We start from the raw sequence: 16525 nt of genomic DNA on the forward strand, positions 1-16525 counted from the left end.
TTCATTCTCGTGTTGCCGAAAATATAAAGCATTTAATTTTATGATTATAGCAATTATGAGGCTTTTGAAGTAGTTAAAGTGTGATGTCGTCGTCTGCTTGCTGAAGGAGCAAAATTCAATTGCATAATAAGCAAGATTAAGCATCGTGCAAAATTTCCTACCACAAATTTAATAATCACAACCTTCGAGCTATCTGATGTTTGCAAAAATCTTGACCTAACAATAGTTAGTTTGGGTTGAAAAAAAATTCTACGCTGACGATCTTGTTGTTGATCTCCATTGATATTGGTTTCGTGATCTGTTACTGTACCTTGTAGATGATCAGTGATTAAATCTGACAATTATAAAAGCAAGGTGAAGATAAAGAACAAAATGAGAGAAGATTTCAATAGAAACTAGGCAAAACATCGAGTCGCGAAGAGTTTAAAACAAACAGCATGTCAGAGTTGGTTGATTCACAGAAGATGATTTAAGAAGGAAAACTTGACTTAAAAGATATGAAAAGTCATCAGACATGAAAAGATATAAGAATAATCAAATCAAACGATAATGCCTGAAAATTGCTTCTAATCGAAGATTATGAATGGACGTGAGCTGTTCTGTTATGCTGAATGAGTTGGAAGAGTATCTAGACTGCAGATCAAGAATTGCCGTACTGATTCGGTTTCATTCTCGTGTTGCCGAAAATATAAAGCATTTAATTTTATGATTATAGCAATTATGAGGCTTGTGAAGTAGTTAAAGTATGATGTCGTCGTCGGCTTGCTGAAGGAGCAAAATTCAATTGCATAATAAGCAAGATTAAGCCATCGTGCAAAACTTCCTGTCACAAATTTAATAATCACAACCTTCTAGCTATCTGATGTTTGCAAAAATCTTGACCTAACAATAATTAATTTGGGTTGAAAAAAAATTCTACGCTGACGATTTTGTTGTTGATCTTCATTGGTATTGGTTTTATGATCTGTTTCATTACCTTGTAGATGATCAATGTTTAAATCTGGCATTTATAAAAGCAAGGTAAAGATATAGAACAAAATGAGAGAAGATTTCAATAGAAACTAGGCAAAACATCGAGTCCCGAAGAGTTTAAAACAAACAGCATGTCAGAGTTGGTTGATTCACAGAAGATCATTTAAGAAGAAAAACTTGACTTGAAAGATATGAAAAGTCATCAGACATGAAAAGATATGAGAATCATCAAATCAAACGATAATGCCTGAAAATTGCTTCTAACCGAAGATGATGAATGCACGTGAGCTGTTCTGTTATGCTAAATGAGTCGGAAGAGTATCTAGACTGCAGATCAAGAATTGCCGTACTAATTCGGGTTCATTTTCGTGTTGCCGAAAATATAAAGCATTTAATTTTATGATTATAGCAATTATGAGGCTTTTGAAGTAGTTAAAGTATGATGTCGTCGTCGACTTGCTGAAGGAGCAAAATTCAATTGCATAATAAGCAAGATTAAGCCATCGTGCAAAATTTCCTACCACAAATTTAATAATCACAACCTTCTAGCTATCTGATTTTTGCATAAATCTTGACCTAACAATAATTAAATTGGGTCGAAAAAAAATTTTACGCTGACGATCTTGTTGATCTCCATTGGTATTGGTTTCATGATATGTTTCTTTACCTTGTAGATGATTAGTGTTTCAATCTCGCATTTATAAAAGCAGAGTGTAGATATAGAACAAAATGAGAGAAGATTTCAATAGAAACTAGGCAAAACATTGAGTCCCGAAGAGTTTAAAACACACAGCATGTCAGAGTTGATTGATTCACAGAAGATGATTTAAGAAGAAAAACTTGACTTGAAAGATATGAAAAGTCATCAGACATGAAAAGATATGAGAATCATCAAATCAAACGATAATGCTTGAAAATTGCTTCTAATCGAAGATTATGAATGGACGTGAGCTGTTCTGTTATGCTGAATGAGTTGGAAGAGTATCTAGACTGCAGATCAAGAATTGCCGTACTGATTCGGCTTCATTCTCGTGTTGCCGAAAATATAAAGCATTTAATTTTATGATTATAGCAATTATGAGGCTTTTGAAGTAGTTAAAGTGTAATGTCGTCGTCGGCTTGCTGAAGGAGCAAAATTTAATTGCATAATAAGCAAGATTAAGCTATCGTGCAAAATTTCCTACCACAAATTTAATAATCACAACCTTCTAGCTATCTGATGTTTGCAAAAATCTTGACCTAACAATAGTTAATTTGGGTTGAAAAAAAATTTTACGCTGACGATCTTGTTATTGATCTCCATTGGTATTGGTTTCATGATCTGTTTCTTTACCTTCTAGATGATCAGTGTTTAAATTTGGCATTTATCAAAGCAAGGTGAAGATATAGAACAAAATGAGAGAAGATTTCAATAAAAACTAGGCAAAACATCGAGTCCGAAGAGGTTAAAACACACAGCATGTAAGAGTTGGTTGATTCACAGAAGATGATTTGAGAAGAAAAACTTGACTTGAAAGATATGAAAAGTCATCACACATGAAAAGATATGAGAATCATCAAATTAAACGATAATGCCTGAAAATTGCTTCTAACCGAAGATTATGAATGGACGTGAGCTGTTCTGTTATGCTGAATGAGTTGGAAGAGTATCTAGACTGTAGATCAAGAATTGCCGTACTGATTCGGCTTCATTCTCGTGTTGCCGAAAATATAAAGCATTTAATTTTATGATTATAGCAATTATGAGGTTTTTGAAGTAGTTAAAGTGTGATGTCGTCGTCGGCTTGCTGAAGGAGCAAAATTCAATTGCATAATAAGCAAGATTAAGCATCGTGCAAAATTTCCTACCACAAATTTAATAATTACAACCTTCTAGCTATCTGATGTTTGCAAAAATCTTGACCTAACAATAATTAATTTGGGTTGTAAAAAAATTTTACGCTGACGATCTTGTTGTTGATCTCCATTGGTCTTGGTTTCATGATGTGTTTCTTTACTTTGTAGATGATCAGTGTTTAAATCAGCGAGAAAGTGAGAGACTCGGCAAAACATCGAGTCCCGAAGAGTTTAAACCACACAGCATGTCAGAGTTGGTTGATTCACAAAACGTGACTTGAGAGGAAAAACTTGGCTTGAAAAATATCAAAAGTGGAGAAGTAAAGCAGGTTATAGAACATGTTCTGTCTCTTCTACGAAAGGTGGTTTCAATGGCTCGTCCTTATCCACTTCTGTGATGTAGGCTAAGCGACAGCATTAAAATTGCGGGCCTCTTATCTGACAACTGTATACCGTCTTTGAAATCTTGACAAAAAGCAAAAAAAAGCTTGAAAAGCAAAAATCTTGATCTAGCAATAATTAATTTGGGTGAAAGAAAAATCCTACGCTGACGACCGTGTTGATCTCTATTGATATTGGTTTCATGATCTGTTTCTTTATGTTGCAAAGGTTGCTTTTGAATATTATCAGGTAATAGTAAGTGTATAAAAGTCAAATAAGTGGGATGACAACTAGATTACGCAGAATACAAAACCGATTTTTTAAGCAGACGATAATTGCTAAAGGAATCTATCGCATAGATGTGGACAACCAACATTACAAAATTAGTTTCATTAACAGCAAATTTATTAACACGTTAAAATCTTCAAGCATAGATTCTGGAAGGTAAGGTTTTAAGTTTTTAAAATGGTCATCTTAAATTTAAGTTAAGTATGTTGCATATCTGGCAGTAATAACCGATAATATGAATGGTGTAAATGGTGTTACCAACCTATGCTAGCCAAATGTCGGTAGAATTAATGATAAAAGCACGGTAAGTCTAAAAATAATGTCAGAAGTTGTTTTACAATTCGTAGTTTTACAAGTTGTTAAGAATAGCACACGGGATTCTGAGCATATTACAAAAAAACTTTTAGAACAAAAGTTGTAGCAAATTTTATTCTTAACAATATTGCTCTCTTTAATGTTTGCTCTTGGATGCATAAATAAAGAGAAAAATACGAAAATATGAAAATTTGATGAATTATGTTGTTTTAAGTAGTTAATGGTGACACTCGGGAAACGGAGCGTGTTATAAAAAAACTTTAAAAACAAAATTTGTAGCAAATTTTATTCTAAACAATAACATTCTCTTTCACTTTTGCTCTTAGATGCGTCAATATTGAGAAAAATTAAAAAATAGGAAAATTTGATGAATTTGTTGCTTTTTCAAGTTATTAATGGTAACACTCGGGAATTGGTGCATTTACAAAAATGCTTTTAGAATAAAAGTTGTAGCAAACTTTTTGTTAACAATATTGCTGTAATTCACTTTTGCTCTCAGATGCATAGATTTCCAGAAATCTACGAAAATATGACAATTTGATGAATAACGTTGTTTCAAGTACCTAGCTAATGGTGACACTCGGGAAACGGAGCATGTTATAAAAAAAGTTTTGGAACAAAAGTTGTACCAAATTTCATTCTTAACAATAATACTCTGTTTCACTTTTGCTCTTAGATGCGTCAATATTGAGAAATATAAAAAAATATGAAAAATTGATGAATTTGTTGTTTTTTCAAATTATTAATGGTAACACTCGGGAATTGGCGCATTTTACAAAAAAGCTATTACAACAAAAGTTGTGGCAAATTTTCTTTTCAACAATATTGCACTAGTTCACTTTTGCTCTCAGACGTATAGATTTCCAGAAATATTCGAAAATATGACAATTTGATGAATTACGTTGTTTTAAGTAGTTAATGGTAACACTCGAGAAACGGAACATGTTATAAAAAAACTTTTAGAACAAAAGTTGTAGGATTTTTTTTTCTTAACAATATTGCTCTAGTACACTTTTGCTCTCAGACGTATAGATATCCAGGAAAATACGAAAATATGAAAATTTGATGAATTACATTGTTTTAAGTAGTTAATACTGACGCTCGGGAATTGAAACATGGTATAAAAAAGCTTTTAGAACAAAAGTTGTAGCAAATTTTATTCTTAACAATATTGCTCTCCTCCACTTTTGCTCTCAGACGCATAGCTATCCAGAAAAATATGAAAATTTGATGAATTACATAGTTTTAAGTAGTTAATGGTGAAACTTGGGAATTGAAACATGTTATAAAAAAGCTTTAAAAACAAAAGTTGTAGCAAATTTTATTCTTAACAATAATACTCTCTTTCACTTTTGCTCTTAGATGCGTCAATATAGAGAAAAATAAAAAAAATATGAAAGATTGATGAATTTGTTGCTTTTTCAAACTATTAATGGTAACATTCTATAATTGGGGCATTTTACAAAAAAGCTTTTAGAACAAAAGTTGTGGCAAATTTTATTCTTAACAATATTGCTCTAGTACACTTTTGCTCTCAGACGCATAGATAGCCAGGAAAATACGAAAATATGAAAATTTGATGAATTACATTGTTTTAAGTAGTTAATAGTGACACTCGGGAATTGAAACATGGTATAAAAAAGCTTTTAGAACAAAAGTTGTAGCAAATTTTATTCTTAACAATATTGCTCTAATACACTTTTGCTCTCAGACGCATAGATAGCCAGGAAAATACGAAAATATGAAAATTTGATGAATTTCTTGGATTTTCAAGTTATTGATGGTAAAATTCAGAAATTGGCGCATTTTCCAAAAGCTTTTAGAACAAAAGTTGTAGCAAATCTTTTCCTTAACAATATTGCTCTCTTGTACTTTTCTTCTCAGATGCATAGATATCGAGAAAAATATTAAAATATGAAAATTCGATGAATACAATAATCGATTGTGGATTTAGTGTATTTTTTTTTTATTTTAAAATATAATTGCAATAAAATTTTATTTATATATTCTCCGATTCGTTATAAAAGAGCACAAAAAGCTTACGTATTTGCTTTAAATAAATCCCAGAACAAAAAAAAACTTCACAACCAGATATTAATTCAAATATTTCATGTTGCTCTTCATACCTTTCGAAATATTCATATTAAAACAACTCGTAGTTGAAAAAAAACCCGATTATTTCCCTTCAATAACAAAAAAAAATACAATGTTCATTTCCATTTGGACCGAACAAATGTAGAATCGCCACGAATTCTTCGTCCAAACGAACAAAATCCAATTTACAAGCACCGCGTGGTCGTCGCAAAATCGTCCAGCTCTTCGGGTATGTAACCAAATATGCATCCCGGGGAAAAAATTCAATTACACTTTTACGAAAAGGGAAGAGGAAAAGGGAGAATTCAAAAACCATGTTCAACAGCTCGTTCTGATTTGTATTTACACCTGTGTGGAGAACGTGTATATTTTTTATTTTTACATATTTCTCGAATGACGTCGAAAAAATCGATTTACGCAAGCTTTCACTTTCTTTTGGCACAGTACCATTTAGTACAGTTTTTATCTTTTTAACGCTACAATTTTTTGTTTGATATTGATACTACCAAAAAGGGACAACATTAATTATTACTTTTTTACAACATTTACAGAGATGATTTTGATTTTGTTCATAATTAAAAAACATTTTGCACACAAGATAAGCTAAATTAAACAAAGATTTCTCAAAAAATCAGTTGTGATATGTTAATTTTAGTTAAAAAACTTCTTTTACTAAGCTTCTTTTATTTATTTACTTATTTACATTTTTTATCACAGTTGATTTTTTTTTGCTTTAACTCTAAATAGTTGGCCAAATGATTTAGTTCGTGAATAATTTATTTGAAATAAGTAAGAAGAAAAAGAATTTAACATCTTTTCAAACTCAACATAAAAGGAAAAAAAATTAAAGGAGAGAAATCTTCTAGACCCAGAGTTGGATTTAAAATAATAGACGTTGGAGCGTCTAAAATTTGACAGAACTACGTCGACGCGCCACCGGGCTTCTTCTGTGGGGCCATTTTTCTGGTGCCGAAATTGCATTTCACAAGGCGAACCGTTCATATCCGGAAACGTCACGCTTTTCGCGAGTCCTTTCAATCATTTCCTTCCTTCCTCCCTTTTCCTGCTGTTCCCCATTTTAGCGGCGTCACCTGAGATCCGCACAGAACGATGCCGCAACGACGAAGACGCCCGATATAAGGAAAACCGACGCCTTGAGGCGTCGTCCGCAGGCGTACGCCGTCGCCCTTTGACCTCGTGCCGGTTCCGCCAAACCTGCAAAACCCATTAGTTGATTACAACCGGAGGAAATCTTACTTGTGTCTTTCTTTTTAGTTTGTTGAAGTGTGTTTTTACGGTTTCTGGGGTGTTGTTTTTGATTGGATGTTGAATTTTGTGGATAAGACATGATTTGTTTTGGAAGGGGGATGAAAACTTTATTATGTTCTATTAAAAACGAGGTTATTTACTAAATTGACGCCATAAAGAGCGTCTGGTAGAGGCGTCGTATTCATTTATTTGGCAATACTTTGTCTGATCTTGGCCATACTGTAAGAACATAGTGAGGATTTAGATTAAAATGGAATTTATTCTTACCAAGTAGGATATTGCTCTCTACTTAATTCATTTACTTGTCAAAATTGCAAGATATGCAATAAAAAATTATCATGTGAGAGTCTTTATGCTATACAATCAGCGTTGCCAATTTATGCCGGTCAAGTATTAGTAGTCAGAAATCGGTATGTTTAAATATAGTCAGAAAATATTGTTTGATATAGGTTTACAAATGAATTTATATAGGGTAAACGCACCAGTGTTTGACCTGTTAAGGATTTTTAATGTCAGTGTTTGACCGAGCCATATGATCAAATACATATCTGATTCATTTAAACTTACTTACCCTACATATAAAATATAACATCATGAAGTAATATTTTTTACAAATTAAAAAGGAAACCAGTATTTCGCATTTAGTGTTTGACCACTTTGATTACATTCCTTGACCAATAATATCTAGTCTTTGACCTTAAAACCGTAAATGTTTGACCGATTCTTAATATAATATTCATTTTCATTATTTTTCCATACTATTTTGTTCACAAAAAAATGTTTATATTTTTTGACTCTTTAAGAAAATCTTTTAAAACAGGAGCAAAATGTTCTTGACTTAACTTTTCACCCAAATTTTGTATTTTCCAACTGGGTGTTTGCAACAGGAAAACCCCTATCTGCTGAATGAAACAATCATTCAACCAGTAGTTTTTCTTCATCAGAATTAAAAAATGCTGATGGGTCCATTTTCCTCTGCATTGGTGTTTTTCCTTTTTCTTTATAAATAACAGTTGACTTTGGTACATTAAACATCTCGGCTGCTTTTTCATAAGGTAAACCCCCTACTTCATGCATCGACTGCCTTTTGAAGATCTTCTTCACTATATTTAAACTTAGGCTTCGTTGTCATATTGGTACTGAAAAAAGTTAACCTGATGCATATTTGCTAAATTTTCCTTATAGATTTTTCATTTTTTGATAATTGACCACTATAAGAGTCAGTGTTTCACCAACCTTTTATCCTCTTAATTGTACAGATTGATTACTGCTTCAGTGTGTTCAATTACTTTTATTGTTATAAAAAAGGTTTAAAAAAAATAGAAAAGAACCAAACATTTACATTTATATTTATATTAGGCTTAAATATTTATAAAAATTTAAAATCGGTTAAAAAACTCAGTGTTTGTGTCCTATAAATGACCAAAAGAAGAATCAGTGATTGACCGCATATTTAAACTGATTGTATCTTACTTTTAAAGTATAAAAGTTTTAGTCAAATACTAAACTATTTAAACGGAAAGACACAAGTTTTAAAAACAGGTATTACACATTTTTCCATTGTATTAATCAAATATAAGTACTTGTGAGATTATAAAACAACCAATTCGTCTAGTATTTGACCGTTTGGTCAAACACTAATTTTTAATTAAATTTAGAACTACTAGTCTTTGGCCGGCTTTATTTTAACAAATAATTAATTAAAGCGGTAATTTTTTAATATAACCAATAGAAAACATTAATAGATCACTGGCAAACAAAAAAAATACACTATACACGCAAAAACGGCTGAATAGTACTACCTTGTTTGGCGTATAAATTACCATTTTTAGCACGATGTAAATAGGCTCGCAGTTAGCGCGAAATTAAACAACAAGAACTCAAGAACGGTATGGTTGTGGACTTTTTGCTTAGTAGGGGATGGAGAAGAGACTGGTGGCTATTCATAGATAGATTTCTATTTTTTAGATATTCCTTGGATCCTTATTTTTTACATTTTTTTACAAAAACGGTCAAACACTGACCAACGGTCAATTACTGGCGTTTTACCCTACACGGTATTAAAAAGAGAATGTAAAATATTTAAAGAGGTAATAGTATCAACCAAAATAAACAAAGAACTCTTAATAAACATGTGACCACAAATCGTCATTAATATCACAAGCTAACATATCTCAATTTTACCAATTTTACAGGAGAGCAGTTTAAAGTTTTAGACAATCTTTGAAGTTGCAGTGTGTATTACTGTGAGGTATATATTTTTCAAAAATGCTGTAGGAGTGTAATTTACAGTTTAATTAGATACGACCGTTTGTGAGAATAATATTTTTTAGAAATCAGTAGATACGTTTATTTATTATAACATAAACACGGCCTTTGTATATAAAAAAGAATGGTATCTACTGACAGACACTATATCTTTTCTAAGATAATTAGTACAAAACATACCAATCAGAAATAAAACTCATTTTCTTAAAAGTACACAAAAATAAATAAATAAACATTCTTACAAAACGAAACTACTGTCTCAGAAACTGTTTTAATGGGGTAATGAGGCATAAAAATTTTGGTGTTCAGGTAATCTGTTTAACGTAATATTGCCAGACTACATTGACTGTAAATCTGAAAATTTCTCCTGGGAAATTTTGTTTGGAGAAAAATTCAGCTACCCTGGAGATAGTGTCATTGAATCGATTGTAAGACGTTTTAAAGACAGAGCTTTGTATCCTGTCTCCAAGTGACTGGTTTTTAAAAACAGCTTATGTGGCCATTGTAATTGCTACAATGGCGATTGAATGCGCGGTGTGTTTTAAAAACATCAGTAGACAAGACGACTACATAGCATGTAGAGACAAGTGTATGAAAAAGTGAAGAGAAATTCAGGGAAATTAAGGAAAATGGATAAGATCCTGGACCTGTAATTCATGTGAAATAAACCTAACTCCAAAAACTTTCTTGATGGATGAGTAGAACATTGAAAACCAAATTTTCGATAGAACAAGCAAATTAAAGAAACATATGACAGAAAAGATAATCGAGTCATTTAAGAGTGAGATATCACAATTGAAAAACGAAAATAAAATTTTAATCAATGAATTGAACATGATAAAACTGGAAATAAAACAGAAAACTTCTCCAAAATTTATTGAGAATCCAACAGAGGTCGTACCTCCAAAAATAATATCGAAGAATGAAACAAACTTGAATGCACCACCACGTGCCACAAAAAAACAAACACCTGTTTCGTTCAAAACAGAGCATTGATCTCGAAAAACCAGAGGTAGTCGAAAATAAAACCAATAACAAAAATATTAAGGAAAAATACTCAGTTATAGCGGCAAAAAAATCGGAAATAAAGGAAACTGGAAAATCCACCTCAAAAATATACAGATTTTGTCGCAGTAACTCGAAAGAAGAGACAGTGGTCTTTAAATACGATTAGGGGTATAGCTACAGGCACACTATTAAAAGGAATTATACAGTATGCTCATTTGCACGTCTGTGGTTTACAACCGACCACAACAGAGAAAGAAATCGTGGAATATTTACGAGGAAAAAATATTAATAATATAAAATGCGAAAAAATTACAGCTAAAAGACCGGATGAATATGCCTCTTTTAAAATTTCAGTGCCAAATGATTACCTAGAGAAAACAAAACAACCCGAATTATGGCCATCTGGAGTATGAGTAAATCGTTTTTTAGAAAGAATCTACAAGAAGAGACTTTACTATTACTCAAAATGAGAAAAGAAAAACGCATACAATAAGCTACAAAAAACCAAAACAATTGCAAATAATAAACATTAACATACAAGGATTTTCACAAAAAAGAAACCAACTAGCATACCTACTAGCTAACGAAATACGCGATACAGATATAATCAGTATAACTGAACACTGGGAGAAAGCAGAAGAGATAACAAAAGTAAATTTACCTAATTATAACGTGGCTGCGTATAGTTGCAGAAAAACACACCTAAGGGGAGGAGTACTAATAGTTGCAAATAACAGATATAAAACAGAAACAATAAACGTAGAGAAATACAATATCGAAAAATGCTTAGAAGTTTGTTCGATTGTTATTTCACAAGTAAACTCAGTTTTTGTATCACTTTATCGCTCGCCTGGAGGTAACATGGAACAGTTCATGATAGTATTAGAAGAAGTAATGCATTATACAGGGTGTATCTGAATGACGTGCCCAAACTTCAGGGTGTGATTCTTTAGGCAATTTTAAGGGTACTTTCTCATATAAACTATCAGCGATTTCGACTGCCCTGCGGATTTACGCCCCTTCAAAAATGGCGAAAAATTTTGGTTTATTTTTTTTTCCCGAAAACCATTAACACCAAGAAAATGAAATTTGGGAAATATGTTTAGCTTATAATAGGGCATGTTTCGAGCCTATTTGTACTTTCAATCTTCTCTTCTAAGTTACTAAACATAACCACCCCCATTCAATTTTTGTCTAGATCTTTTTTATGACGATGATAAATACATTGGAAATATTTTATTTAGATAGACGAAAATATTCTAATACTTTTTTGCCTCTCTGATGTTCTTCGAAAAGTTAATAGTTTCTGAGAAAAAAATTAATTAAGCAAACACTAACTGTTAAGCTGTAGCGTTGTTAATCGAAAGTTGGAATGAATTTTTAAAGAAAAAATCTTAGCAGGCTTAGCAATCTTTGTCAGAAATATTTTTGACGTTTCAATGTCAGTGGTTTTCTTACTATTATTATTGTTTTATTTAAAATTTTGAAACGTCGAGCGTAAATGCGGTAGAACTTTATTCATAAATTAATTTGAAAAACAATAATAATAGTAAGAAAACCACTGACATTTAAACGTCAAAAATATTTCTGACAAAGATTGCAAAGCCTACTAAGATTTTTTCATTAAAAATTCATTCCAACTTTTGATCGACAACCCCGTTATTGAACGGGCAGTGTTTACTTTATTATTTTTTTTCTCAAAAATTAGTAGTTTTTGGAAAAATTTTAGAGAGAAAAAAGTTTTAGGATACTTTCATCTACCTATGTAATTTTTGTTTAATGTATTTACCCTCTGCATAAAAAAATTTTAGCAAAAATGTAAAGGGGGTGGTTACGTTTAGTAGTTTAGAAGGATAGGTTGAAAGTACAAATAGGGTGAAAACGTGCCTTACTACCAGTTAAACATATACCCAAAATTTCGTTGTCCTAGCGTTTATGGTTTTTGAGGAAAAAAATTAACCCAAAATTTTCTGCCATTTTTGGAGGGGTGTAGCTCCTTAGGGGAGCCCAAGTCGCCCATGGTTTATATATCAAAGTACCCTTAAAATTGCCTAAAGAATCACCCCCTGAAGTTTGGGCATGTCATTCAGATACACCTGTATAAAAGAGAAACATCCTAACAAAAAATGTTTCATTATGGGAGACTTTAACATATGTGTACATGAGAAATCGACTGCGAAAGAACAATTAATATCAATAATGTCGGAACATGGACTTCATCCCTGTTTCAATGAACCTTCTAGAGTGGAAGGAGAAAGATGCGTAGATAATGTCTTTGTAGAAAGATTTGAAGAAATAATTAATAACAAAACACTAAACATGCATCTCGGTGATCATAAAGCTCAATTACTAATTATCAATAAATCACCTGAAGGGATGTCTCGAAGAAAATCAATAAAGTATAGGATAATTAATAACCATACTGTTGAAAAATTCAAAACAAATTACAAATAGCGACTGGAGTGATGTACACGATCAAAAGAATAACGCACAAGCTACCTACACCGTTTTCCATCAAATAATTTCACGGTGCTATGAGACTGCATTTCCGGAAAAAACAACCCAAAAGATGAAAAAAAACTCAATTTTGATATGGGAAAACAAAAAACTTAAAACAATGAAAAACCAACTAGACGCAATATATACCATAATTACATTTGTCTCTAGAAGCCATTGACTTGGCCGTTGAAAGTGGCGTTCATATCGTCACTTTTCCACCGCACTGTAGTCACAGATTACAACCGTTGGACGTGTCTGTGTTTGGACCGGTGAAGTCTTATTACAAGTCTCAGTGTTCTGCTTGGCAAAAGAACAATGCAAACAAGGTAACAATCTTCTCAAAACTTGTTTTGTTTTGCCAATTTTAAACTAATTTCGTTTTAAATGTTTCTAGATATTAGAAATACGTCATATTGCTGGCCTGGCGTGTAAGGCTCTTGATCTGGCTTTGACACCTAAAGTGATCAAGTCTGGTTTTAGAGCGACCGGCATATGTCCATACGATCCAGACATTTTTTCTGATGCCGACTTTGTTCAAGCTGTTAAGCCGAATGAGGCAGAGGTTGCCGCCGAGGGGCCCATCGATGAAAAGGATCAGCGTCGAATCGTGGTTGGGCCATTAGTTGGACGTGAGGAGATCGACTTCTGTTAGCTGTCTTTTGGATGAAATTGGCCCCTTACAAGGCGCTTTACCCAAAAAATCATTAATTCGCGGCCTAAAGCCAATGAAAAGCGCGATTTTAACGTCTCCGGAAACCGTTGCTGCTTTGCATGAAAAAGCAGCAAAAAAGCGAGCTGCTTTAACGCCCATCAAAAATGCCAAACGCAAGGCAACACCTCCAGCCAAACGCAAGAAGCAGGAGACTTCTGACGAAGAAGATTTTGACATTTGTCTTATCTGTTTGGACCTTCTGCCACCAAAATTGACGAAAGCCAATTCCATCAAATGCAACAGTGGCTGTGATCGGTTTGTGCATTTGAAATGCGCCGCTATGACGAAGAGCTATTTTACATGCAAAAATTGCGAAACTGAAGAGGATTTTCTTGATGTTTTTTGCCACTAGAGGCTGTATTGATGAATGAATTTAGATATTTCATATTTTTTTGGTGATTTTTCTTCATAATTTCGCATTTGTAGTAGATTTTCCGGGGTGGCCCACAACCGGTTACAATTTTTTTTTGGCGAAAAACAAGCTGGAATAAGTTAGCTTTCCCTCAAAGCAATATTTTAAATGCACAATATATTATTTTTCCTCTATCTCTTATAGAAAAAGGAGTTCCTTTTACAAGTGTTCAATTTGGCCCACCCTGTACAATATGATTTTTTTTTTAATTTCAAATCTTAAAATTTCTGGCTTTTCTTGTGTTAGATCGATTCCCACATGTTCTTTTGTATGGATGTTCATTTTGAATAGATTTTGGGAGTGCAGTTATTGTATCTTTGTTCTTTATTATTTGGGTTGACGACGTGCCTAGTGCGATAATATGATCGAGAATATACGACGTTGCCGGCTTCCGTTTGTAATAACGTTTGTAATCATTTTTATATAACTACAGATAAACCTGCAGAGAGCCCGCAGTTTTAAAATCACAGATACAATAATACTCCAATTAAAAATGAAACAGAAATAAAAAGAATATTAAAAAGATTCTAAAATAATTTAAAACCTTTTTTTACAAATTCTATTTTCATAGTTTCCGTTTCTTGGGTTACACTACGTGATATGCAATACGATGTATTCAGCTACACTGTTATACTAAATGTGGCACTTTATGCATGACGAGGGACGTCCTTTAGTGTCGAGAGTGCTCTAATTTAGTTTGATAGACGTACAGGAGTACTATTACTTAAACAAGAGTGGTTTAAATTGATCCCATTAAACCTTCAACACAACACCATAAAGTTCCATAATCTACAATTAAACTCCCACAAATTTATCTATAACTCTTAAAACTCCTAAAATTGTCTTTTTTTCATTGAAAAAAAAAATATTTTACTTACCGCCTAATATGCTCATTCGATTTTCTCGAGCTTCTTCTGGACTGACCTTAATCTCTGTAAAACAAAAAAACTATATTAAAAATCGAGTCGATGTGGGTGTGTGGATATTTGAACGAACATCGAGGGTGGAGTGGAAGATTGGAGGGGCGAGTGGATGGACCACGAAACCCATTTGCGGCTCTAATAGCGGCTACCATTACGAAGATTACTCCGTGTATTGTTTCATTATACTTTCTGTTTCGCGTGTGCGGCAGAATCCTATTACGCGCCTGTCCATTGTGGGTAAGAGATTAATTTGCGTTCCCGTTACCTTTGTCGCGTCAATCTAATACACGTACAACACCGAGAGTACGTGTGCCGTTTAAAGCGTTATTTCAAAGCCTTTTAAGCTCGAATCAAAATCCTACTCTGTTTCATTTATTAATTTATAATACTTAATATGATACTCCTTTTGTTATTAATATTAATTTAATGAATACACTTTGTAATAAATTTAGTCAAAGAGTTTTGATATTATAGAAATTAAATTTAAATTTTAATTGTTAAGTAGCGCCCTAACGGACAACCGTTAGGGCCTTAGCCTTATGGTTTTAGACAGTTTAAAAGCAAATGTACAAGAAGAAGAGGATGATGAACACCAAAATTCACTATGAATTTCAGAGATGTTGAAGATATGACTCGTACATTTTCTGGAAATGATTGAATCATGGATTACTTATTACTGTTAGAATGGGATCCGATACAGAAGTTAATATTCGGTAAGAAGTTGTTAACAGAATTGTCAAAGTTATTCATTCAAGGAGAACTTCTTGGGAAAAGCTAAAAGATGTATTGAAGACAGAATTCTTAGTGAAAGTAAACAGCTCAGAATTACATGATATGTTATCGAAGAGAAGAATTAAGTATGAATCGGTTTAGGAATATTACCTGATTATGAAAGAATTGGCTAATCGTGGAGAAATTGAAGATGAAGCATTGAAACATTACGTTATAAATGGATTAACAGCAACATGGACAACATCGAAAGTTATCCTTTATGGAACATCAGGATTAAGCGAGTTCCGCAATAAGTTCCGCATAAATATTTGCTACCATTAGGGAAAGTAAAAAAAAATAAAGTAAAAGACCTGTTATTTTATATTCCTCAAGACATGGAAGCTCATGTTATTCGTACTTATCATGACGATTTGGGACATTACGGTTTTAATAAAACGTTAGAATTTATTTCTAGAACTTACTGGTTCCCAGATATGAAACAGAAAATAAATATTTCAAATTTTATGAAATGCATTATATATTTTTGCATAGCTTGCCGAAAGGGAATTCTCCATTTGTAACTATTAAGGCCCGTTGGAGAAATCACAACATAATTTCAAATACATCTTTGCTGTTATAGATGCTTTCACTAAATATGTAAAATTATACCCGTGTGTAAGAACTGATACAAGCGAAGTATTGAAATGGCTGACTATGATAGTAAACTTCTTAGAACAGTTTCGGACAAAGGAACATGTTTTACATCTAATGATTTTAAAAAGTTTGTAGATAAACATGAAATCGAACATGTAAAAATTGCTACTGGCATGCCTCAAG

General features: G+C 32.7%; 1 protein-coding gene across 1 annotated transcript in view; it reads right to left on the reverse strand.

The window, feature by feature from the left end:
* Positions 1-6203: 6203 nt before the first annotated feature.
* Positions 6204-16525, reverse strand: part of LOC111413456 (lachesin-like) — a 230882-nt gene continuing 220560 nt past the window's right edge. The window contains exons 8-9 of the mRNA XM_071195061.1: positions 14933-14986; positions 6204-7101 (exon numbers count right to left, since the gene is read on the reverse strand). Of these exons, the coding sequence (XP_071051162.1) occupies positions 6974-7101; positions 14933-14986 (182 nt within the window). The 3' untranslated portion in view covers positions 6204-6973. The remainder of the gene's footprint in view (positions 7102-14932; positions 14987-16525) is intronic.

The sequence above is a fragment of the Onthophagus taurus genome, chromosome 3, assembly GCF_036711975.1.
Source record: "Onthophagus taurus isolate NC chromosome 3, IU_Otau_3.0, whole genome shotgun sequence".
Lineage (NCBI taxonomy): Eukaryota > Metazoa > Arthropoda > Insecta > Coleoptera > Scarabaeidae > Onthophagus > Onthophagus taurus.